The 23,324-nt window shown below is 45.5% G+C and overlaps 1 protein-coding gene across 4 annotated transcripts in view; it reads right to left on the reverse strand.

Annotated features, from left to right (window-relative positions):
* STAG3 (stromal antigen 3) overlaps window positions 1-23,269 on the reverse strand; it is a 39,316-nt gene extending 16,047 nt beyond the window's left edge. Inside the window, exons 1-29 of one of the 4 annotated variants that reach the window (XM_047713034.1) lie at window positions 23,078-23,259; window positions 22,214-22,375; window positions 21,100-21,202; window positions 20,197-20,313; window positions 15,719-15,815; window positions 14,802-14,878; window positions 14,306-14,510; window positions 13,168-13,319; window positions 8,750-8,823; window positions 7,826-7,949; window positions 7,244-7,342; window positions 6,957-7,036; window positions 6,471-6,578; window positions 6,090-6,204; window positions 5,407-5,512; window positions 5,139-5,242; window positions 4,774-4,866; window positions 4,580-4,669; window positions 4,119-4,319; window positions 3,927-3,997; window positions 3,740-3,827; window positions 3,184-3,264; window positions 3,011-3,103; window positions 2,708-2,876; window positions 2,446-2,582; window positions 1,328-1,429; window positions 680-828; window positions 303-431; window positions 46-203 (exon numbers count right to left, since the gene is read on the reverse strand). In XM_047713034.1, coding sequence (XP_047568990.1) covers window positions 46-203; window positions 303-431; window positions 680-828; window positions 1,328-1,429; window positions 2,446-2,582; window positions 2,708-2,876; window positions 3,011-3,103; window positions 3,184-3,264; window positions 3,740-3,827; window positions 3,927-3,997; window positions 4,119-4,319; window positions 4,580-4,669; window positions 4,774-4,866; window positions 5,139-5,242; window positions 5,407-5,512; window positions 6,090-6,204; window positions 6,471-6,578; window positions 6,957-7,036; window positions 7,244-7,342; window positions 7,826-7,949; window positions 8,750-8,823; window positions 13,168-13,319; window positions 14,306-14,510; window positions 14,802-14,878; window positions 15,719-15,815; window positions 20,197-20,313; window positions 21,100-21,202; window positions 22,214-22,365 — 3,274 coding nt within the window. In that variant the 5' untranslated portion in view covers window positions 22,366-22,375; window positions 23,078-23,259. Of the gene's footprint in view, window positions 1-45; window positions 204-302; window positions 432-679; window positions 829-1,327; window positions 1,430-2,445; window positions 2,583-2,707; window positions 2,877-3,010; window positions 3,104-3,183; window positions 3,265-3,739; window positions 3,828-3,926; window positions 3,998-4,118; window positions 4,320-4,468; window positions 4,670-4,773; window positions 4,867-5,138; window positions 5,243-5,406; window positions 5,513-6,089; window positions 6,286-6,470; window positions 6,579-6,956; window positions 7,037-7,243; window positions 7,343-7,825; window positions 7,950-8,749; window positions 8,824-13,167; window positions 13,320-14,305; window positions 14,511-14,801; window positions 14,879-15,718; window positions 15,816-20,196; window positions 20,314-21,099; window positions 21,203-22,213; window positions 22,376-23,077 lie in introns of all 4 variants that reach the window. The other 3 variants (XM_047713031.1, XM_047713033.1, XM_047713032.1) reach the window with 3 other exon arrangements.
* Window positions 23,270-23,324: the final 55 nt, after the last annotated feature.

The raw sequence follows: 23,324 nt of genomic DNA on the forward strand, positions 1-23,324 counted from the left end.
AGGAAGTGGCTCCGGACACCGACACCCATACTCGCGGCACTTTACCTTCCGTCCGCCTCTTCTTGGAGCGGGGGTAGCCCTGAGGGCTGGCCTCTGCAGTGCTCTCCACAGGGCTGAGGGAGTGGCAGTAGGTGGTGACAGGACCCCACGGACAGTCAAGTGACTGGGACACACGCTGCAGACACTTTCCCAGGTAGGACAGTCTAAGGAAGGGGTGGGATGAACAGGCTGAGTAGCTCGCGGGGCCTCATCATTCCCTTCTTTCCTAATCCGCATCATTGTCCACCCACCCGCCAACTTACAGCAGCTGCTTGTCCTGATGGAAGAGTCGGGGGGAAAACTCGGAAAGGAGCTCCAGGAATGCCAGGTTTGGGGGCTGACCAGAGGAGCCAGCCGGAGGAGGCTCAGACAGGGAGAATCTGATGCCTTCCCTTGGTTGAGCAGAATGATTTTAGGAAGATGGTCCCTCTTCCCTTCCCTCCCAGGGCTGAAGCATCCTGTCCAAGTGCACCTTCCCCAACCCCGGTTTGTTTCCCAGAGAACCCCCACTGGACAGACTGCTCCCCTTCGACATCCTTATTCCTTCCTCCAAGACCAGGCTTGCAGCTCTCCCTGCACACAGCCTCTGGCTCAGCCCTCCTAGAAAGATCCAAGTACCCTGACCTCCAACCTTCCTTACTTGTGTAGTGTGACCACCAGGTCACGGTTCTGTAGTTGCTGGGGTCCAAAGCTCAAGGCAAACCTTCGGGCAAGGTCCCGCATCTCACTGAAGGCCGGAAGCTCATTCAGACCCTGGGGCCCCTGCTCCTGCAGCAGTTCTGTGTACAACTGTGTGCAGGAAGACACAGCACATTTGGGAAAAGGAGGAACAAAGTGGAAATAGAAAAGTACAGCATTCCCTTCTCGGCCCAGAAATTCTAAAGGGCTTGGGATGCCATTTGCTACTTTTACTCTTCCCTCCCACAACTCTCTGCGGTAAAGAGTGCCTTTACCCTTGCTCTATAACAATATAAACATCTGTAGTAACTGAAGGGACTAAGAGACAACAGACTAAAAGAAAATTAGGAATTTCTATCATTTTACTGTTGGTATTCCTATGTCCTGATAGCTGAATTTCTGTGGAGTTAGGGTGGAAACTGCCCATCAGCGAGTACTCTCCACAGACCTACTAGTTACGAAGGAGACTATCACGTAGAGTCAAAGTAAATCAGAAGTTCCTGTTCGTAAGGATCTCACATCCTACATGGCTGAGGGTGAGCAGACAGTTGGCGGGCCACGGGGAGGGCAAGTATCATCTGTCTGAGGTGCTCCAAGCAGAAGGGCATACCTGCTTGAGGCTCAGCAGCAGAATTCGGGAACAATGACTGCGGTCAATCTGCCTTGCTCTAGTTAATGTTTCCTTGATAATGTCACCATAGTCACTGTAGAACTGAGGGACAGGAAATGGAGAAGATCATGTTTGACCATAAGACAAGACTTCCCGTTCTATTTCTTCTTATCATGTGTCCTTCCTGAACTATCTTAGGTCAGGAAACATGAGTTGAAGTATAAAACTTGGACTGGACCTCCTCTCCAGGTAACACGTGCGGGGCCCAAAGACCTCAGAGTGTAACCAAACAGTAAGGGAAGAAACTCTGCCCTGAGCTCGCATCTAGGGGAAGAAGCGTAATAAGCCTGCCAGTGTCTGCTCTCTTTGCGGCACTGAAGCCTTCACTGTTTGCCTTTCCCCCACTAGAACAGAAGCTCCATGAAGCAGGAACTCTACTCTGCGTTGCTCAATGCTGTGTCTGTCCTTAGTGCCTGGAATGGTATCTGGCCCAGAGTAGGTACTCAAAATATACATAAAAAATAAGCAGAAATCATTACAATGGTGAGTCAGGAAACTGAGGTACACACCTAGATATCTTGTGAGGATTGATCCCTCTTCCATTTTTTTTTTTCAATTATTTTTTAAAGTTGTTTTTTTTTTTTTTTTTAAATTTATTTGACAGAGATCACAAGTAGGCAGAAAGGCAGGCAGAGAGAGGGAGGAAGCAGGCTCCCTGCTAAGCAGAGAGCCTGATGCGGGGCTCGATCCCAGGACCTTGGGATCATGACCTGAGCCAAAGGCAGAGGCCTTAACCCACTGAGCCACCCAGTGCCCCTGTTTTTTTTTTTTTTTTTTTCTTCTTCTTGTATTACACCCCAGTTTATGGAGACTACAATCACAGGGGAAAAAAAAAAGATTCCGGATATAAAGAATAAGATTTTCTTTCAAATGAATTTAATCCGAACAGCTTTCTTTCTATGCTTATTCACTACTGACTCTCCCTTTATTCCAAACTCTTGTTGCCTTCTTCCTCCCACTTTCCTTCAAGCCTGACAGCATCACCTTCCCCCTCCTCCTTCCCGGACTGCTTCAGGGTCTGAAGTCCCCGAGCTCAGCCTGAAGTCAGTCCACCGCACCTTGTTGTAGTGTTTGAAGACATCCGAGGCCGCATCCATCTCCAGGACCCCATAGAGCAAGAGCTTGCAGAACCCAGCCAGGAGGCGGCGCCGCTGGTGCAGCTGCTCTATGTGCACATGATCCTCCTGGGAATGGCCTGGCTCACAGCAAACGCAGAATGGAAATATCAGAACCACAGATTTAGGACTCTTGCCCTTAAGTGCCTGAGCCAGGCCCAAGCCCCAGACCCCTTCCTGAGCCCCAGGTATAGAGTCCTTGTACCGCTGCCCAGTTCTCCGGGCTGGATGAAGACGTGGTCCATGAGGAAGCTGGCTAGCTCAGACTGGAGAGTGGCTTCAGGAAAAAAGACAAGGGGTCTAAGGAAATCACGACCCCCTAAGATCATCTGAGGGCTGAAGACGAGAAGTAGATCACTTAGTAAGACAAAAGCCTGTTGGGGAAAAAAGAATGCTTAGAAAAGATAGGATATTGATCAAGACAGAAATTACACAGCTCATTTCCCCTTGGAACAAGGCTTCCTCAGACCACGGGGAGAGTCATGCCTCCTTGGTCCCCCTCGAGTACCTGCTCCTGGATGTCAGAATCCACATCTGAGAGGCAGCTCTGGCAGAGCTCACAGAAGGCCACCGTCCTCCCCTTCAAACTCAAGAGCTGCTTCTGCGGAGACAGTGCTTAGGGAGGAGGAACGGAGACACAGGCTCCTCCCTTCCCATCCCCCTACTCAGACTCACACTCACCTGGGAGGCGTCTGATTCAGAGAGGTGGGTTAGTGTCCAGAGAATGGAAAAATAGACAAGAGTCAAGGCTGGCAGGATCACCTGTAACAACCAAACGTCACCAAGTGGACGATCAGGAGAGTGAGGAGCAGACAGGGAGGGAGGGAGGGACAAAGAGGCAACACACACCTGAAAAAGTGAAGAGAAACAAAAGCAGCAAAGAGAGAAAATGAGATTAGGGGACACTGGGTTCCTTCTCTGGGGAGTAAAGCCACGGACTCTGAACAATCGTCAGAGAATTCTATCTCGGACAAGCATGCCACTGCTCCCTTAGTTATCTGTCATCTCCTAGAATCCCTCAGCTTTATCCTTTACTCCCAGGAAACCAGAGAGGATGGCTGCTTCCAGGCACTCCACAGTACAGTTCCCCCTCTAGAGCGGAATGGAAGGAACGACATGTGCACGACTCTCCTCTTGAGTCTACTCCACAGCCCCGGGACTGGAACTGCCTGGGCCCGCCCAGAACACAGAGCCCTCAAGGACTCGCCTTGGACTCATCTCGGACTCGTCTACTTGCCTGGTGAGGAACCTCTCCTGTGTCCACAGCCTTCCGGAGGAGCCGGTAGCACGGCTCATAGAGCTCCCAGCGACTCAGGTCATGGGCACTTTGGGGAAGAGGGGGCAACGTTACACAGGAACAGCGCTGCTGGCATCAGCACCACAACAGCAGCAGGGACAGGAGAAGGGACTGGCGAGCGGCTCACTTGTAGAAGGCAGAGAGGCGCTTCAGAGTGGCCGCCAGGCTGTACACCTCATCCTCGTCTAGGAAGGGTGACTGAGGAGGAAAGAAGATCCACAATGGGATTTTCCCAAGAATTCACACACCCACGTTCCCCATCTCGTGGCCTTCTCTGACCCAAATTTGGGGGGTCCCGTTTCTCAGCTCCAGGCCCTACCTGCAGGAGCTCTTCGAGTTCCTGCTGGAAGCGGTCAGTCAGCAGGTCCACCAGCTGGCTGCGGGCAAAGTCCACCCGGCCGAAGAAGGTGAACTCGGGGTTACAGAGCAGATAGAGGGCATGAGCCCCCGCCTCGAGCACCGCAGGCTCCGCGTGCTTCACCACCACTTCCTGGAGTTGCTGTAAGAACAGCTCCAGATGCTGACAGAGAGAGTGAGAGAAGGTAGCGAGGTCGGGGAGCGGGGGGGCTATTCTTCCAGGGTGGGGGAGCGCTGGGGGAGATTAAAAAAAAAAATCCGGTTGAAAGCATAAACTTCAAGGATAAGATGCCTGTGAAAGGGAAGGCTTACGGACTTTTCTGGAACCCAGGTTCTTGAGAAGAACCGGATCTTGGCAGTAGAACCTCTGGCCCTAGCAAGGAAGCGGCATGGCCTGTGAATGGCAGTTTCTTCTCTCCTCACCTTCTCCAAGCGCCTGGTGCAGTAGATGTTGAGGTCAAAGTAGTTGAGAAGCTGGAGCAGGGGGGCAACCTTCTCCGCGTCAGCAGAGAACTGGAGGGATGGAGAAGGAGCGCTGTCTCCTAGCTCACGTGCGAGCCCTAATCCCAGTCCGTTCACCGCTCGTTCCCAGATACTGCACAGTGGGGCAGCTCTACCTTGGCCAGGAGCTGCGGGAGCAGGGGGATGAGGTGCTCGGTGAGCTTCACCTTGTCATCGGCTTGGGTCTTCCGTTCTTTGGGGGTTAAGCCCTGGAATTAGACATTTGAGGGGTGCAGGGAAAGATGTAGAAAAATAGTGAGTCCAGAGAGTGTGGATGTGTAATCCTCTTCCCTATGAACTCATCTGCCCAGGAAGGGAAAATTCATTTGGCAGCTCCTTCAGATCTTTTTTTTTTTTCTTGAAATGGAAATTTTTGAGGGGCAGAGAAGGGGCACTCAAACCCAGCACTTGAGGATAAAGATGGACAATGCTTATCTGGATTTAATGTTGCTCACCAACCCACCCACCCTTCCTGCCATACCTTCCTCCCAGTGATCCGCCCCACGGGCGGGTGACCCTCTGAAGCTTGCCGAACGCTGGACACAAGGATTTCTATCAGCGTGCTCTCCTGTACGTCGCCCAAGTCTGGGTTGGCAGGAGGATGAAAGACAGAATCACAAATTAGCCGCCCTCCATCTCCAAGTCACTCCTACTCCCCCACTGCCCATGACACCTCTGCCTTTATAAGACTCCTGGTTTCCTACTAGGAGGTGAAAGGTCCCCTCCTCCAGCTATCCCACGGCACGCACTCTGGTCCTTCTCCAGCAGCAGGCTTGTCAGACTCTCCCAGTCCTTCAGCTGAGACCCTGCACAGTCCCACAGGCTGTCTACCAAGTAGGCAGCGTGGTCATGGAGCTGTGGAAGAAAGTATATATATTTTTTTGTTTGTTTTTAAAATTTTATTTAAATTCAGTTAACATATGCTATATCATTAGTTTCAGAGATAGAGTTCAGTGATTCGTCAGTTGGATAGAACACCCAATGCTCATGACCTCACGTGCCCTCCTCAAAGCACATCACGCAGTTGCCCATCCCCCCAACCATCTCCCCTCCAGCAACCCTCAGTTGGTTTCCTACAGTTAAGAGTCTCTTATGGTTTGCCTCCCTCTCTGATTTCGTCCTATTTTATTTTCCCTCCTTTCCCCTATGCTCCTCTGTTTCGTTTCTTAAATTCCACATGTGAGTGAAATCATAGAATCCTCTTTCTCCGACTGACTGACTTTGCTTAGGCATAGTACCTTCTAGTTCCACCCACATCATGTCAAGTAAGATTTCATTTGAAAAAGGTACATGTTAAGTTACTGAAGCCACATTGGAAAATTCCGGTAAATACTGATAAACCACGTCTTTCCTTCCTGCAGCGCCAGCTCCCATTCTCTGCCACCAGCAGGTCTCATGCACCACAGCCAAGTAACTCCTTCCCATACGTCACCTCGCTCTCCACAAAGAAGGACAGCAGAAGGTGGAAAAAAGTCCTCTGGGCGCGTGGACTTCGGCGTCGCTGTCTCCCACCCTCTGTTCTAGTCTCACACTCAGGGTAGAAGAGCCTGGTAGAACGAACATGGGGAAAAGGCCATGCATGGGAGCAAATGAGGAGTGGACTCATCACAACGGAGCAAAGAAAGAGTCCGGGGAGAGGTGTGAGGGAAAGAGGTACAGAGCCAGGGAAAGCCTTAATGAGTTGAAAAGGGGACAGCAACACCAAAAGAAACTTTAACGGGTATGGTGGGTGGTCCCTGGGAAAAGCAGCAGCAGACGTAGGAGTGGAAACAGAGGACAGCATCACAGGAACAAATGAGAGGCCCCTCCTCACTTCCAGTACAGAAACTCCCCCGCAGCAGACGCCAGGGCCCGGTTAGAGGCATACACAACAGGGTAGATGCCCTCACAGTCTGCATCTGTCAGCACCCCTTCCATGTTCCTGCCAAGACAAAAAAGAGTAAAAACAGGTGAATATGAACGTTGTCCTCTAGCACAACTAGGACTAGAAATAAAGGGGCAAATGAGGATTTGGGAACAATCCAAAAGAGGAACCGAAAAGAAGAAAAAAAAAAAGAAGCAACGAGGATGACCTGACAAACAGTTTTTCAACAATGAGTGGAAGACAAAAGAGCATCGAGAGTTAGAGATGACAGGAAATGTTCCTGGAGATCCCGCAACTCAGGAATGACCCTCATCTTTCAACCGGTACATAAAGAAGCGTCGACTTATGAGAGATGGAGGGATAGGACTCCGGGTCTGTCTGTTGTTGGAAAGGTCAGACTCTGAGACGCAGGGCTCCCCGTCCCCCAGGACTCACTTCAGGATAATTGTTAGTAACTTGACGGCCTCTACTGCCACATCATACTCTCGGTCCATGACCATGGAAACCATCCGGTCCTGTAAGGAGAGAGCACATCACTCAATACTTGACTGTACCCGTCCCCAAACCTCACGCTCTCACGGAATCTGAGATTCCTAAAGAGAAGGCGCGGAGGCAGAGGCTGGGATAGTGACAGACACAAAGAGCGACAGGAATGGAAAGAGGAGGTGGGGAAACGGGAACCACGCCAGTGAGCCAAGCACAAGAGCGCGGCCCAGTCTCACCTTGAAGCGGCTGGTGAAGAGCTCCAGGCGGGCCGTCAGGTCCCGGCTGCTGTACAGCGCTTTCAGAGCCTTCAGGCACTTCAGGCGGACTTCTCGATGCTGTCGAGGAAAATGGAACCAGGACTGACTATTCTCTACTCAACCCCCACTGGGCCTTCTTCCCCCTCTGGCAGATTACTCCTTCTGGGCCTTGGTGTCCTGTGTGCTGAGGACTTTGAGATGAGTCAGAGATAACAAACAGACGGATCACAGCAGAATCTGACAATCGTAATGAAGAGGACCTTGGGCTACCACCCTAGCACTCGTCTTACCAATCCATTTCTTGCTTTTCCTAGCTTTCTTGCTTTTTCCTAGGGTAAGCCTTTCTCTACTCCGGTCTGGAGGTGTTCAATCTCCTGGATGCTGCCTTCTCTCTTCTGCCTTATCCTACCTTCCCCAATACAGCAGTTTTGAACTCCACGGCCTTTCTTGATGGGCTGACCACTAGTGAAGCTTTCAAACGGCAAAACCAGGAAAAGCTGCAGCATCTTAGGGCAGGGAAGAGGGTGAGGGGAGCGGGAGAAAAGAGACTTCAACACGCACCTTATCGTGCAGGGTCCAGCCAATATATTTCAAATAGCTGTCTGTGAGAAAAGATGTGCTGTAGCTTTGCATCCAAGACCCAATCTCCTCAATGCAGATAGCACGGATCTCAGGAAGGACATCCCTAGGCACAGAAAGAGAAACTGACCCCTTAGCACCTTCTCTCCAAACTCACTTTCCATCCTCCCACACATCTTCCTGCCGTAGAAGAATCTATTTTCTTCACTTAAATACCCTGCCCCATGCCTTTCATCCCCTCCTCCCAACATAAGTACATTAAAATTAAACATTTTCTTTCTGTAATCCTGCATAAAATTGTTGAGCATATCCTCCTTAGCCCTTTTAAAATTGATTTTGGAAGTTAATATAACCGTTGGCCAAACTTCCACTTGAAGGAAATATTAAAATCCGCTGAAGAGTTCTGGAAAGGCAGAACTAGGGTGAAATCTAGTTAAGAGTGAGGGAAAAAACATGGATGCTATTTCTAACTTAACTCCACCCGTTCTTTTAAACAGTGTAAAACTCCTGTGCCTTTAGCAGAGTGACACAGCAGGCTGGGCTAGGGAAAGATGTGCCAAGTTGCACACCCTCAGGAGAGCTCTGCCTTTTGGCTCTTTGCTCTTGTCCTCTCAGGTCTCCAGCCCCAGGAAGATGGGGATGGGAAGGTCTGCAAAGTTGGAGCAGAGTAATATCAACAATACCTTACTCTTCTATTTTCGCTCCCAAAAGAGCTTTTAGGAGACTTTGTAATTGGAGATGAACTAAACCTTACTAATTTAAAACATCTGTTGTCAGAGTTTTTGCTCCAGTTGCATTAGCGCCAGGACTCACCAAACAACCAGGGTCAGGATGGGGGTCTTGTTACTTTTACAGATTCTATAACCAAGGACCAGCTGCTTCAAGGAGAGGAGCCCATTCACTCACCTGTACCGATGCACAAAGACACCCCTGAAGAGGGCATTCATCATCCCCTCAATCTCCTCTTGATGCTCTTGGAGCTGGAGGACAGGGAGGAACAGGTCAATCTTTCTTGTGCCCATTGGCATAAAGCCACAAGAGTAAACTATGACTTCCATCTATTTCCTATTTATTACAGGACACACGCTGAACCCCTGAAAACCTTCTAATTCTAGAAGAAAGTATATAGTCAACTAATGTCTCAGAGGTTTGTGTTTTTGTAAAAAATAGTATCTCCTCTGGGTCTGGTTATTCTGGCTATCTTTAGCTATTCAGAGGTGCTAGCTGGTAGTTATACACGTCTTTGACTAACAACAATTGAGAAAATGAATTTTTAATAAGTGGAGTTTGACAGAAAAAGTAGAACTAGAAAAAAAACAAAACAAAACAAAACAAAAAAACAAAAAACCCCAGACAGAACAAATTAGACCAGTGGTTTTCAACTGGGAGCCCCTGGGGGGACATTTAGCAACTTCTGAAAACATTTTTAGTGGTTACTCCCGGGAGGGGGTACTACTGCCATCTAGCGGATAGAGGCCGGGGATGCTGTTAAACATCCTGCAAGGGCAGGACAAGCCCCGCGTCAATAGTGCCATTGTTGAGAAATCCTGGATTAGATGAATGATAGGTGTCAAGGAAGCAGAATGATAAGGGGAATTACAAGAACAACAAGGAAACAGAATTATAAGAAAACATTCTTTAAGACAACTGACCCTACCTCTTCAGTAAATCAACATACTGGGAAGAAAATGGGGGAGGCAGAAGTTCTATGTAAGATTAAGAGAGACTTAAGAAATACAAGAAAATACGGTGCATAATCCTTAATTAAATCCTGGTTGGAGCTGATCAACTATAAAAGGCATTTTGTAGGGGCGCCTGGGTGGCTCAGTGGGTTAAGCCGCTGCCTTCGGCTCAGGTCATGATCCCAGGTCCTGGGTTCGAGCCCCACATCGGGCTTTCTGCTCAGCAGGGAGCCTGCTTCCTCCTCTCTCTCTGCCTGCCTCTCTGCCTACTTGTGATTTCTCTCTGTCGAATAAATAAATAAAATCTTAAAAAAAAAAAAGGCATTTTGTAGACACAAAAGGAAATATAAATATGGACTGGGATTAGAAAATTATTAAATAATTATTAATATGTTTGAATGTAAAAATGGTACTGAGATAATATGGGGATAATTTTTAGGTGACTTTAAAAAAAATATTTTGTAGAGTACATATTTTAAGTCTTTAGGTGGAAATACCAGCATGTCCATAATTTACTGTACCAAAAAAAAGATGAAACAAATACAGAGAAATATTAGTTGTTAAGTCTACATAATTTGTATACAGTGTTCACTCTACCAGTGTCTCCACTTCTCAGAATGTTTCAAAATTTTCATATTGAAAAGAAAAGGAAGGGGCACCTGGATGGCTCAGTCAGTAAGTGGCTGGTTCTTGATTTGGCTCAGGTCAGGATCTCAGGATCCTGGGACAGAGCCCTCTGTCAGGCTCTGTGCTCAGCAGGGAGTCTGCTGGAGGATTCTCTCTCTCCCCTTCTCCCTCTGCTCCCCCACCCCCCTGCTCATATACGCACTCTCTCAAATAACAAGAAAAGGGCCTGGTTGGCTCAGTCAGTTAAGCAGTTAAGCATCTGCCTTCATCTCAGGTCGTGATCCCAGGATCCTGGGATCCAACCCCACATCAGGGTCCCTGCTCTGTGGGGAGCCTGCTTCTCCCTCTGCTACTGCCTGCTGCTCCTCCTGCTTGTGCGCTCACTTGCTCGAGCACTCTGTCAAGTAAATGAAATCTTTAAAAACAAACAAATAAATAACAAACCATAAGAGACTCTTAATCTCACAAAACAAACTGAGGGGGGCACCTGGGTGGCTCAGAGGTTAAGCCTCTGCCTTCAGCTCAGGTCATGATCTCAGGGTCCTGGGATCAAGCCCCACATCGGGCTCTCTCCTCCGCAGGGAGCCTGCTTCCTCCTCCCTCTCTGCCTGCCTCTCTGCCTGCTTGTGATCTCTCTCTGTGTCAAGTAAATAAATAAAATCTTTAAAACAAACAAACAAACAAACAAACAGGGTTGCCGGTGGGAGGGGGATAGGGAGAGGGTGGTTAGGTTATGGACATTTGGGGAGGGTATGTGCTATGGTGAGTGCTGTGAACAATTCACAGACCTGTACACCTGGGGCTAATAATGTATGTTAATAAAAAGTAAAAAATAAAGTTAAAAACAAATAAAAATTAAAAATGAAGAAAAGGAAAAAGAGGGTAGCAGGAAGGAGGAAAGATGTGTCATCAGTACCAATTTCTATAGGAGTTTGGAAAAAGGTGATTGGGAAAAGGCCACTGAGCACAGGGATTAGGAAGTTACTGGTTTGGAGAAAATAATTTCACAGAAAATCTAGGTAGCAAAAAAGGATTCAGATGGAAATTAAGGAAGTAAGGAAATGCTAAAAAGGTCAGAGATGTAGTTCATAAAGAAAAAGAAAGATCAAGGGCCTACACACAGTTATACATGAAAAGCAGAAAACAGTGGGGAGGGAGGGATTGAAAACCAAAACCGAGGGTGCCTGGGTGGCTCAGTCAGTTGGGCAGCTGCCTTCAGCTCAGGTCATGATCTCGGGGTGGGGGGCTGGACTCCCTACTCAGCCCCCTTCCCCGATTTGCTCCCTCTCCCTCTCAAATACATAAATAAAATCTTTCAGGGGCACCTGGGTGGCTCAGCGGGTTAAGCCTCTGCCTTCGGCTCAGGTCATGATCTCAGGGTCCTGGGATCGAGTCCTGCATCAGGCTCTCTGCTCAGCAGGGAGCCTGCTTCCCCCCTCCCTCTGCCTGCCTCTTTGCCTAATGGTGATCTCTGTCAAATAAATAAATAAATTTAAAAAGAAAAGAAACTGATAACTTTATAAATAAATAAATAAATCTTTTTAAAAGCTTTTAAAAAATAGAGAAAAAATAAAAACCAGAAGAGAAATGATAACTGACGAAGCAAGAGCCTAGACAAATCAAATAAAGATTCACGGTGGTAGACTCAATATAAGGCCTGAGACAAACTCCCCCGCTTTTTTTTTTTTTTTTAAAGATTTTTATTTATTTATTTGACAGAGAGAAATCACAAGTAGGCAGAGAGGCAGGCAGAGAGAGAGGAGGAAGCAGGCTCCCTGCTGAGCAGAAAGCCCGATGTGGGGCTCGAACCCAGGACCTGGGATCATGACCCGAGCCGAAGGCAGCGGCTTAACCCACTGAGCCACCCAGGCGCCCCAAACTCCCCCGCTTTTTTAAAAAAGATCTTTTAAATTTATTTGATGGAGAGAAAGAGACACAGTGAGAGGGAACTCAAGCTGGGGGTGGGGGGAGGTGGGAGAAGAAGAAGCAGGCTCCCCGCTGAGCAGGGAGCCTGAGGACCTGGGGCTCAATCCAGGACCCTGGGGTCATGACCTGAGCCCAAGGCAGAGGCTTAACGACTTAGCCACCCAGGCACCCCAGCCTGAGACAAACGTCACCTACATAAGGTTTAAGATCATACAGACACTGAAAATAGTAAAAGAGAGTGAGGAAAGATTTACCATGGGAGAGACCTTGGTGAGGGGTGGGAAAACAGCTGGTGCAGTGAAACATGGGGAGTCCTCCCAACCTCATGCTTGGGGAGTTTCAGACACTATGGGAGAGTGGGGGCGGGAATCTGTGACTCATGACATACATATCTGTCTGAAGGTTTAATCGATATAAAAGATTTTGTTAGGGCTTACATCCTCCAGTGGCCTTTAAGTTTGAAAGGGAATAAAGCAAATAGCTACTCTACACCAGACCAGGCAACTCACTCACCATCTCATTTAATCTTCATAAAATGGCCAAATTATCTCCTTTTTAAAGAAAAGGAAACAGAAGCTTAGAGATTACATAAGGCCACGGAACAGGTAGCTAATTGGAACAGAACTGAAACCCAGGAGTGATTGAAAGGCCTATCGCTTTCCAGTCCTTCAACAGCTGACCTCCCTTGTCAGTGTTTGGCCTTTAGTCCTCCTGTGGTGACCTGCAAACTGTACACTTGACTAGGTCAAAAATTAACTCCCTGCGTAAGATCCAAGTGCAACACTTAAACACATTTGTGATAATGTAGACAATAGAAACTAAGCAAAAGTGGAATTATAAAGAACTCTAAAATTTACTCTAAATTAGAAATAATTCATTGAGCTCACATTCCTGAAACAAGATAAGCACACAATGACCTCTGACAGGATGGGTCTATTAAGACTGTTAGACTCCTCTGTTCATGACCTTCCAGGTCATGACACCTCTGGCTTACCCAAGGGAAGTGCTCGGGCGCCGCCTAGATGGGCTACAGCAGCAGTGGATGGAAACTGGGAGAAAGGGAGGGATGAGGCAGGAAACACTTCTTACTTCTTTGCGTTTCTCCAGCAGGCTCTCCAGCCGCTCAGGTGCTCTCTGGCCTGGCCCCTTACTTCGTTCAGCCTCATACTGTCGCTGATTATTATCTTTGTGCAGACCCAGCTGAAGGGCAACTCTTACCAGGGAGGTCATTAGCTTCATGGCTTTGAGCCAGGAAAAACAAAAAAAGGGAATTATTACTTAGGTCAGAGAAACGAGGATAGGTTCAAAAAGGAAAGAAAAAAAAGCTTCTTGTGGTTTCAGTGGGAAGAGGAGGAGAAAGCAGGAAGTGGGGCAGTTGGGGGCAACTTACCATGGCTGCTGCCACCACTGCAACCAAAAGACAGAACAGAAAGAAAAAGATTAGAAAACACGAGGGACGCCTGGGTGGCTCAGTTGGTTAAGCAGCTGCCTTCGGCTCAGGTCATGATCCCAGTGTCCTGGGATGGAGTCCCACATCGGGCTCCTTGCTTGGCGGGGAGCCTGCTTCTCCCTCTGCCTCTGCCTGCCATTCTGTCTGCCTGTGGTCGCTCTCTCTCCTCTCTCTCTGACAAATAAATAAAATCTTTAAAAAAAAAAAAAAAAAAGAAAACACGAGGAGGGCGCCTGGGTGGCTCAGTGAGTTAAGCCTCTGCCTTCAGCTCAGGTCGTGATCTCAAGGTCCTGGGATCGAGCCCCAAATCCGGCTCTCTGCTCAGCAAGGAGCCTGCTTCCCCCTCTCTCTCTGCCTCTCTGCCTACTTGTGATCTCTCTCTGTCAAATAAATAAATAAAATCTTAAAAAAAAAAAAGAGGGGGGAAAAAAACAAAAAGAAAAAAAGGAAGGGCAGTAAAAATGAAAAGCTAGAGCAGAGTGACCCTAACATCTGAAGACTCTTCTGGAGTGGACTTTTTTTTCTCCCTCTTTTGGGCTTCCTTTAATCCTCAGCATATTCCCAGCAGGTGAGCTATGAGAAACAAGTTAAGGCTGAAAATTGTCACTGTAATCTACCCTTTCCTGTAATACCACTAGTGAGAAACTTGATTGAAGTTCAGGTAAGAAGCCTGCCCTTTAAGCAAAGAGCTCAGACAGAGGTAAGAAAGAAGATTCAGGACCAAAGAACAGAGGAAATTCCCCAGAGAACATTTATAGAATAAAAGTGAGTGCTCACCTGCCAGGGTGCTGGTGTGACGGAAGGCACGGACCTGGGAGTCTGACAGTCCAGTGAGCAGGGAGATGAGGTTGTCCATTGGGAAGCCATCATAGAGAAGGCTATACTGGCACTGAAAGACCAAGGTCTTCACAAATTCACAGAAGCTGCCCTGGAACTTCTTCCAGGATGGACCTGGTGCTGTCAGGGGATAGTCTCCTGAGTCCTACAGGATTTATGGAAAGGATGAGAAAAGTACTGTCAAGTCTATGAAATCATAGGAACTTGGGATGTCAAAACCCAATAGTATAGTAAAAATGTATCTCTGGTACACCTCATTTCCTGCTATTCTCAACTCTAGATGCATATTCAGATAACATCTATGGGTCCCTTTTGCCCCTAAGAAATTAAACTCCTCCCAAAAGCTATCCTATTTCCCAAAATCAGAAAAAAGGGAATAATGGGCCTTGTATTTTGAAATAAGAGTGGCAAGAGAATCCTGGTTGTCCTTCTCCACCTCATTAAACTGTTCTGTCAGGTGCCGGATGATCTCGGAGTTGGACATCTTCTTGAACATCTCGGGGGTCACAATGCCTGAGGAATGGAGGAAATGAGGTTACTTAAGAGAAAAATAACAGGACACTGTGACCATCTGCATATACACCTAAGATGAGCTACGGAATACGCTGAAAAGAGCTTAGGTGGGGAATCAGAAGACCTGAATCCTCATCATAAATCTGTTACCATCCAACTGTGTATCTGCTATAAAGCAAGCTCTCTAGAAAATCCAAAGGAATCAGACAACAGAAAGCAATGAAAAGCTATGGTTTAAAAAAAATCCAAACAGGGGCATCTGGTTGGCTCAGTCAGTAAAGCATATGACTCTTGATCTCAGGATAGTAAGTTCAAGCCCCACGTTGGGTGTGGAGCCTACTTTAAAACAAAACAAAACAAAAAATGAAGCGATAAAGCTACACCAATTCTGGATTCTTATAATGCAACCTGCCTGAGATGATCTTGCCCCAGTAAATTAGGTCACGAGCTCTGGGGATCTGGGGGCCCATAGCTTCAGTGGAGAAATACAGAAGGAAGTGGCTAAGGAAATAATGAATAGTAAAAGATTATTTCATCTAGAGAAAGGAAGACTAAAAGATGTCTAATGGTCTGTTTTCATATTTGTGAGTATCATCTTCATTGTGTTAGTGTGATTAGTTATTTTTCCCCAAAGGGTCTTAGCTCCAAGCCAACATGGTTCCCTATGTCGGATCACTTACCTATTTATCAACAACATAGTCGGATCAAGTGAAACTTTTCTAATGCTTTACTTTCTTCCTTTGTTTAGAAAACAACTAGTCTTACTCACCTAAATGTAGCAAAAGTTTCATAACATAGGAGTAAAGGGCTAGGGAGTACAAGGGGTAGGAGTTTCCTCACCTTTACATCCACAAGATCGGATGAAAAAGTTAATGAGCTCCAAGAATCCTGCATCCTGGTCTTGCTTGTAGCTATCCAGCCATTCATCCACCAAAGACTAGGAAAACAAGATGCATGATTTCTATTTCTGGCAATATGACAGACTGGAAATGTTGTAGGATTGTCCCCACTGAAAAAGCTAAACTTCTGATCAAAATATTATAAACATCTTCTAAAAGGTATTGCTGAACTGGAATGAAAAGTAGAATCCCATATAGGTCAAAAATGAGGTGAAGGTAGCAATCCTGGGAGATAAGGAAGCGGATTTTTGCCCTGAGGGTTCTATTAAATGCTGGAAATTCTGACTTTCTGTCCAGATAGCTGCATGGATCATAGAGCATGAAAGATAGAGCCTTTGGGTTTTCCAAGAAGAGAGCTCCAAAAAGAGACTTCTGTAATAAAGCTAGGTGCTGGGAAAAGTCACATCATGGAAGCAGGAATGAGAAACGAACCTACAGGCTAGAAGGGGACATCAAGAAAACTAGCTTGTTATGACTAGTGGAGCGGGGAGAAAAAGAATTCTCCCTTGAGAACTCATAACCATAAGCCTTCTCTCGGGTCTGGATTTGTAGTCCAGATCCACACTATCTATATGATCAGAATACTCTCAATCAGAGATTTTAATTCCAAGTGATTCTGAAATGTCCCCAGTCAACTACAGAAGCAAATGCAGATTCTTCCCTTAAAAGCCCACCTGTAACCCAGGGCCCAAAGAATTCCAACATATAGAGCCCCAAGAAAAATGAGCAGCTCACAGTGAAACTTAGTAAGGAAATAAGGCACTGAAAATAAGAATTATCAGGGAAAAAATGGAATTACATTCACAGACTTCAAACATTTAAAATTATTACAGATTATAAACCATGCTACAAATAAATAAATAAAATCTTTAAAAAAAACACTTTTATTTCACAGAGAGAGAGTAGGCAGAGGGGCAGGCAGAGAGAAGGAAGCAGGCTCCCTGCTGAGCAGAGAGCCCAATGCGGGGCTGGATCCCAGGACCCTGAGACTCTGACCTGAGCCAAAGGCAGAGGCTTAACCCTCTGAGTCACCCAGATGCCCCCTGATAGAACTATTAAGAGACATGGAGAATAAAGTGGGAAGTTCTAATTTGATGTCTAATTGAATTGCAGATGATACTGAAATGACAAAGAGGCACTATTTGAAAAGAATTTTCCAGTCATTGAAAGACACCAATCTTCAGAGTCTAGAAGCAATAGATTTCAAACATGACAAATAAAAAGGAAGTTTACACTTTCAAGCATTCTATAAAACGTCAGAATACAAAAGCAAAGTCTCAAAAACAATCAAGGCAAATAGGGATCACTTAAAAAAGTATTTGCATGTAACACAAATAAAACAATTTACAAATTAGATCTGTACAAATACATCTGCCTAAGTCATATATGGCTCTTAAAACTAAATCAAATAAAAATTAAAAATCCAGTTCTCGGTCATACCAGTTACATTTGAAGTACTCAATAGCCACACGTGGCTAGTGGCTACTGTACTAAAAGATAATACATAACATTTCCATCATTACAAAATGTTGTGTTAGTGCTAACTCAGACTGACAGCTGACTTTCAGCAGCAATAAGGGAAGTTAGAAGGCAGTGGAATAATCTTTTCAACGTGCTGAGAGAGAAAAATGTCACCTTAGAATTCTCTACCCTTTCAAAACCTTTTAATAACCTTTCAAGAACAAAAGATATTTCCTAACAAGCAAACAAAAATATGAGTTTGTTAATAAACTCTTCCTAAAGGAAATTTTAAAGGATAAACTTTGAACAAGTGAGTGAATTTGTATGCAAAATTTGAGAAGCAATGATAAGCCAAATGATAAAAATGTAAGTGAATACAAACACTGTATAAAATAGCAACATCTAATTTTTTGGAAGACGGGAAATAGATGTAACTAAAACATTGCAACAGTATGAAAACTGGAAGGGGAAATTAGAATTAAAGTGTTCTTAGGTCCTTATAGAAGACAGAAATCCAGGGGGACCTGTGCGTCTCAGTTGGTTAAGCATCTGCCTTTGGCTCAGGTCATGGTCCCAGGGTCCTGGGATTGGGATTGAGCCTCTGTCGGGCTCCCTGCTCAGTGGGGATTCTGCTTCTCCCTCTCCTTCTGCGCATCCATGTCCACTCATGTTTGCTCACTCTCTTTCTCAATAAATAAAATCTTTTAAAAAAAGACAGAAATCCAAAAGCAAGGAAAGAGAGGGGAAAAAAGAAACAGAAAAGATAATATAAAGTGATGGGGTGCCTGTGTGGCTCAGTCATTAAGCCTCTGCCTTCAGCTCAGGTCATGATCCCGGGGTCCTGGGATTGAGCCCCACATCAGGCTCCCTGCTCGGTGGGAAGCCTGCTTCCCCCTCTCCCATTCCCCCTGCTTGTGTTCCTTCTCTGTGTCTCTGTCAAATAAATAAAAAAGTCTTAAAAAAAAAAAAAAGATAATACAAAGTGGAAGTATAAAATGGTAGAAATAAATTCATATGTATCAAGTGACAATAAATGTAAATGAATAAAACTCTCTTGTTAAAGAAGAGATTAACAGAATGGATTAAAGAACATAATCTAGATTTTAGCTACATGCAGAAGACAGACTCCAGACATACATAGAAAGATTGAAGGTAAAAAGATAAAAGGAGGGGCACCTGGCTGACTCACTCAGTAGAGCATGGGACTCTTGATCTCAGGGTTGTGAATTCAAGCCCCAGGTGGGGTGGACAAAGTACTTAAAAATAAAGTCTTAGGGGGAAAAAAGGATAGAAAAAGGTATTAGGCAAACAATAACTAAAAAACAAAGCTAATGTAGATGTAATAAACCAACAATCTTTTGTCTTAAAATATAAAAAGTGGTGATATATAACAAAGGTTCAATTTACTAAGGCAACAAATGCTCAAAATACTTAAGGCAAAGATAGGCATGAATACAAAAGTAGTAACTAAAAAGATCATCTTTATGGATTTTTTTTAAAAGATTTCATTTATTTATTTGACAGAGATCACAAGTAGGCAGAGAGTCGGGGTGGGGAGAAGCAGGCTCCCTGCTGAGCAGAGAGCCCAATGTGGGGCTCAATCCCAGGCCCTGGGAATCATGACATGAGCCGAACGCAGACGCTTTAATCCACTGAACCACCCAGGCACCCCCTCTTTGTGGATTTTAATACATCTCTCTGCAATTGACATACCAGACCAAAACCAAACAAAAACCCCAAAAACCTCATATAAATATCAAAGCTGTATCACATTTAACACTTTTGATCTCACCCAAGAGAACACTCTATCCAGTAACTGGAGAACACACACCTTCTTTGAGCATATGTGAAATAGTTTTGGAAATGAACTGAATACTAAGTCATAAAGCTAGTGTCCGGGTGCCTGGGTGGTTCAGTGGGTTAAGCCTCTGCCTTTGGCTCAGGTCATGATCTCAGGGTCCTGGGATTGAGCCCCACATCAGGCTTTCTGCTCAGCAGGGAGCCTGCTTCCCCCCCCCCACCCCCCGCTGGACTCTCTGCTTACTTGTGATCTCTCTGTCAAATAAATAAATAAAATATTTCAAAAAAATAATAAAGCTAGTCTCCATGTTTCAAAGACCATATTTTCTGACTATAATGCAATCAAGTTAGAAAACAATAGCAAAAATATAAATAGAAAAACTCCTTATGTGTGAAAATCTAAAACTGTTCTAGAAACTATAAAAATCTACATTACACATCAATAACACTATGTCTCAAATAATTGAGTCACAGAAAACTATATAAAAATGGTTCATTTATTTAAAGAACATATTCACCAGTGACAAAAGTATAAGGAAAAACAAGGGAGTGATTAACAGAAAATCTACTCTAGTGACTATCTCTGGGTGGTGAGGGGCTGCCTGGGCTGGATGGAGAGAAGATATAGTATGGCACTATTAATTTTTTTTTTTTTTTTTTTTTTTACTATTAATGTTTCTTGAGCTGAGACTAGAAATGTGGGTGATTATTCAAATTTTTTAAAACTATATATGAGCCTTCTACACTTTTAGATAACAGAATTACAATAAAATTATGGGAAGAAAACGCAGGGAAGGAGGGAAAAAATTGGGTTTAATTGTTAAAGTGGAGCTCAAAAGTGACAAGGGTGAACAAGATGCCACCCATACCGATGATTTCTCTCTAGATTATCCAATGCCACTGGTTGCCTCCTCCATCCTGATTAATAAAAGCAAAATCTATCCTGTTCTGTGATACTTTCAGGAAAGCAGTATTCTCTCACATCCAAGGTCTTCCTTACATCATTCAAGGATTCACTCCATGGTCTTATCACTCTTTCCTCATATAGGTTATACTCTCTACATCGTCCACATTAAATCAATTTTGTAAACATTTGTCCTTATATTTCTACAACAGGTAAGATGGTAACAAGAAACAGAGGGTGAGACCCTGTTTTACCTGCATGTCACTTTTGGCAGCTTTCACAGCATCAAAGAGATCACTGGCTGGTAGCTCTGAGTCTTTCTGGCCATGACCACGTATCATTTGGGACCCCTTCTTTGGATGTTTTGCCACCTAGTAAGTACAAAGAGATCAAAAATATTTTTAAAAAGTCAAAGTGATAGGGGCGCCTAGGTGGCTCAGTGGGTTAAAGCCTCTGCCTTCGGCTCAGGTCATGATCCCAGGGTCCTGGGATCGAGCCCCCCACCAGGCTCTCTGCTCAGCGGGGAGCCTGCTTCCCCCTCTCTCTCTGCCTGCCTCTCTGCCTATTTGTGATCTCTGTCTGTCAAATAAATAAATAAATAAGTAAATAATCTTTTTTTTTAAAAAAAAGTCAAAGTGATAGTAACAGTCTTATTGCCACACAAGTAGGCTTAAGCTGCCAATTTCACAGCAGAATTTAATCTAAAATAACGGATTCTTACATTGTAAACTTTATTATTTCTAACGTTTTCTTTTTTTAGATTTGACAGAGAAAGATCACAAGTAGGCAGAGAGGCAGGCAGACAAGAGAGGGGGAAGCAGGCTCCCCACCAAGCAGGGAGCCTGACATGGGGCTCGATCCCAGGACCCTGAGATCATGACCTGGGCCAAAGGCAGAGGATCAACCCACTGAGTCACCCAGGCGCCCCACTTTTCCTCCTTTTAAAAAGTCCCTTAAACCATTCTTTTTCCTTTCTATCTTTAACAACCTTCTTTTATTCCTTTCTCTTCAAAATTTGCCTTCCTTCTACTTCTGTCCCTTAACACTCTTAAGTTTTGCTCTTTCATCAGGCATTACCTGAGCCTTTTCTAGGTTTCTGTTTGTTTTTGCTGCTTCCCAGACTGGGTTCAAAAGCAAAACGAAACTGATTGACTCACTGGGGTTGTTTTGAGTGGTCGTCTTGCTGCTCTCTTCTTCACACTGCGTCTCAGGCTATCTTCAAAGTCACTGCCTTCATCAGCTGACAAAGAATCACTATCCCTATGAGGGAGTGTGGTTCTCCTTAGATACGCCACCCCAGTCCCTCTGTATAAAACGGCAAATGTATTATAATTTCTTTGTCTATAACTGTAGCCCCTTCCCCATGAGAAAAATATATTCAGATTTTTTTTGAAGAGGAGGTTTACTTTAACAGGGAGTAGAGACAAAATCTTAAAGGAAAACTTTCACTTGAAGAAAGCGGTAAAGATGAAAAATGAAAACTGGAGTGGGTAAAGGACAACGCTTTCCTAAAATTCTCTCTGAATAAGAAAGTCAAATGATAGGGATCACTGCTGTGGAGAAAAATCAGCATGCCTTGGGAAGTCACACACTAATTATATGTAAACTGGAGATTAACAGGTACCTAGAGTTAAATTTCACCTCTTGAAACAAGTTCACAAGTGTTACTGATTAAAGTCAAACTTATATAATAGATAAAATCTGGTTCCCAGCAGTAGCACTGATAGAAAGGTGTCAGAGGAAGCCAATTAAAAAATAACCAGGAGATAAATCAGATCTTGTATGAGGTTATTTTTTTTCCTGGAAAGATAAAAAAAGATATATTATTATAACCTTCATAAAGTAGGCTCAAAGATAAGGATAGACTGATCTGTTTATAAAATACCCCAAAAAAGGAACATCACACACCAACTAACAAGTATATAAAACTTGTTAAGAAACAAATGAACTCTTCTCCTTCCCCCACCTCCCCACTCCTGTACACGTTGAATATACAAATGTATTCAAGAAAGATTTGGATGAGCTGGATGATGGACTTAGAAGATGTAGGATTTTTGGTGCCTACAACATGCAAGGCAGGAAAGGGGAAAAAACAAAAAACAAACAAAAACAAAAAACCAAAACCAGCCTGCGGAGCTAGAAAGCATTGCTGTTCTGAACCAGTAAGCTCTCTTAACGTTTTCAGAGAGTCACAGGCATACAAAGGGGAAAGCTGCCCGCACTGCAGGAGAAAGCCAGGCAATGCAACAAGTTCTCACCAACTCCACTCACCCCTGTGAGGTGTGGTCCGAGTCCCTGTTACCATAGGGCACACTGACAGAAGAACTAGAGGAGCCAGACAAGCCCCTCTGTCCACCTCCTGCTGCTCTCCGCAGCGGGGAGGACACACTGCTTGGAGAAGAGGAGGACCGCAGGGTAGGCATGCTGGTCCTGCTGTGGAAGAAAGAGAGAAAAGGGCCTTTATCCACCACGTCTCCAGCCTCGGCTCCAACCATGCCCTTTCTTTCCACGGGGACTGCTCTGCAACTTGCGGTGGGGGTGTGGATGCACAAAAAAAAAAAAAAAAAAAAAAAAAAAAGGAAGAAGAAGAAGACAAGAGTCATTCCTCTATGACAACATGGCCTGAGGGGTGCAGGCTGGGAGCTGTTCTCCAGAGTTGCAGCAAGACACACCCGAGCCGCTTAAAGCAAATCCTTCTCTGCAGGAGTCCAAGCGTCGGTGGCCTGGTGCTAGAGGACCAGCTCGCTCACGTTACAAGTAAAAACCCCCGAAACAAAAAAGGACCCACTCCAGCATTTTCAAGCTGGAGCCTGATTCCACAATGAAGGGAATAGGAAGCGCTCAATGACCTGGGGGCGCAGCCGCCATTAGAACCGGGCCAGAAACGCTGAAGGAGTAAACGCAAACTCGCGTTCTCCTTTTTTTCCAGAAGATGGTATCTCTGACAAGATCCTGGGGTAAGTGGGCTGAGGAGCTTCCTTACTGTTGAAAAGACTATCAGTCTCTTGGGGGCTGGGGCTTGGGGTTCCTGGCCTCTCTGGAGAAAACCACTGAGGCATGGAGGAGGGCGATTCCTCTCTCGGGGCTGCGAGTGCAGGTGGGAGGGCTTATTCCCAGGTCCCAAAGGAGCCTCACTGTTTGAGCCCGGAACAGCGATGTCTGGTTGGGCAGGAATGAGGAAAAGATCCCTGCCTCCGGTCCCTCGGGGTTCTGCGGTCACCAGACCTCCAGCACAGGCGCCGGCTGCTTCCCTTGCGGCGGTGGAAGAAGCCAGAAAAACGCGGGAAGGCACGAGGCACGTTGTGCGCAGGCGCGAGCTCAACGGCCCGTCCCACTGCTGGTAATTGTCGCGAGGCTTGGGCGTGCGCGATCTCGTGCTCAC

Source organism: Lutra lutra, chromosome 18, assembly GCF_902655055.1.
Source record: "Lutra lutra chromosome 18, mLutLut1.2, whole genome shotgun sequence".
Lineage (NCBI taxonomy): Eukaryota > Metazoa > Chordata > Mammalia > Carnivora > Mustelidae > Lutra > Lutra lutra.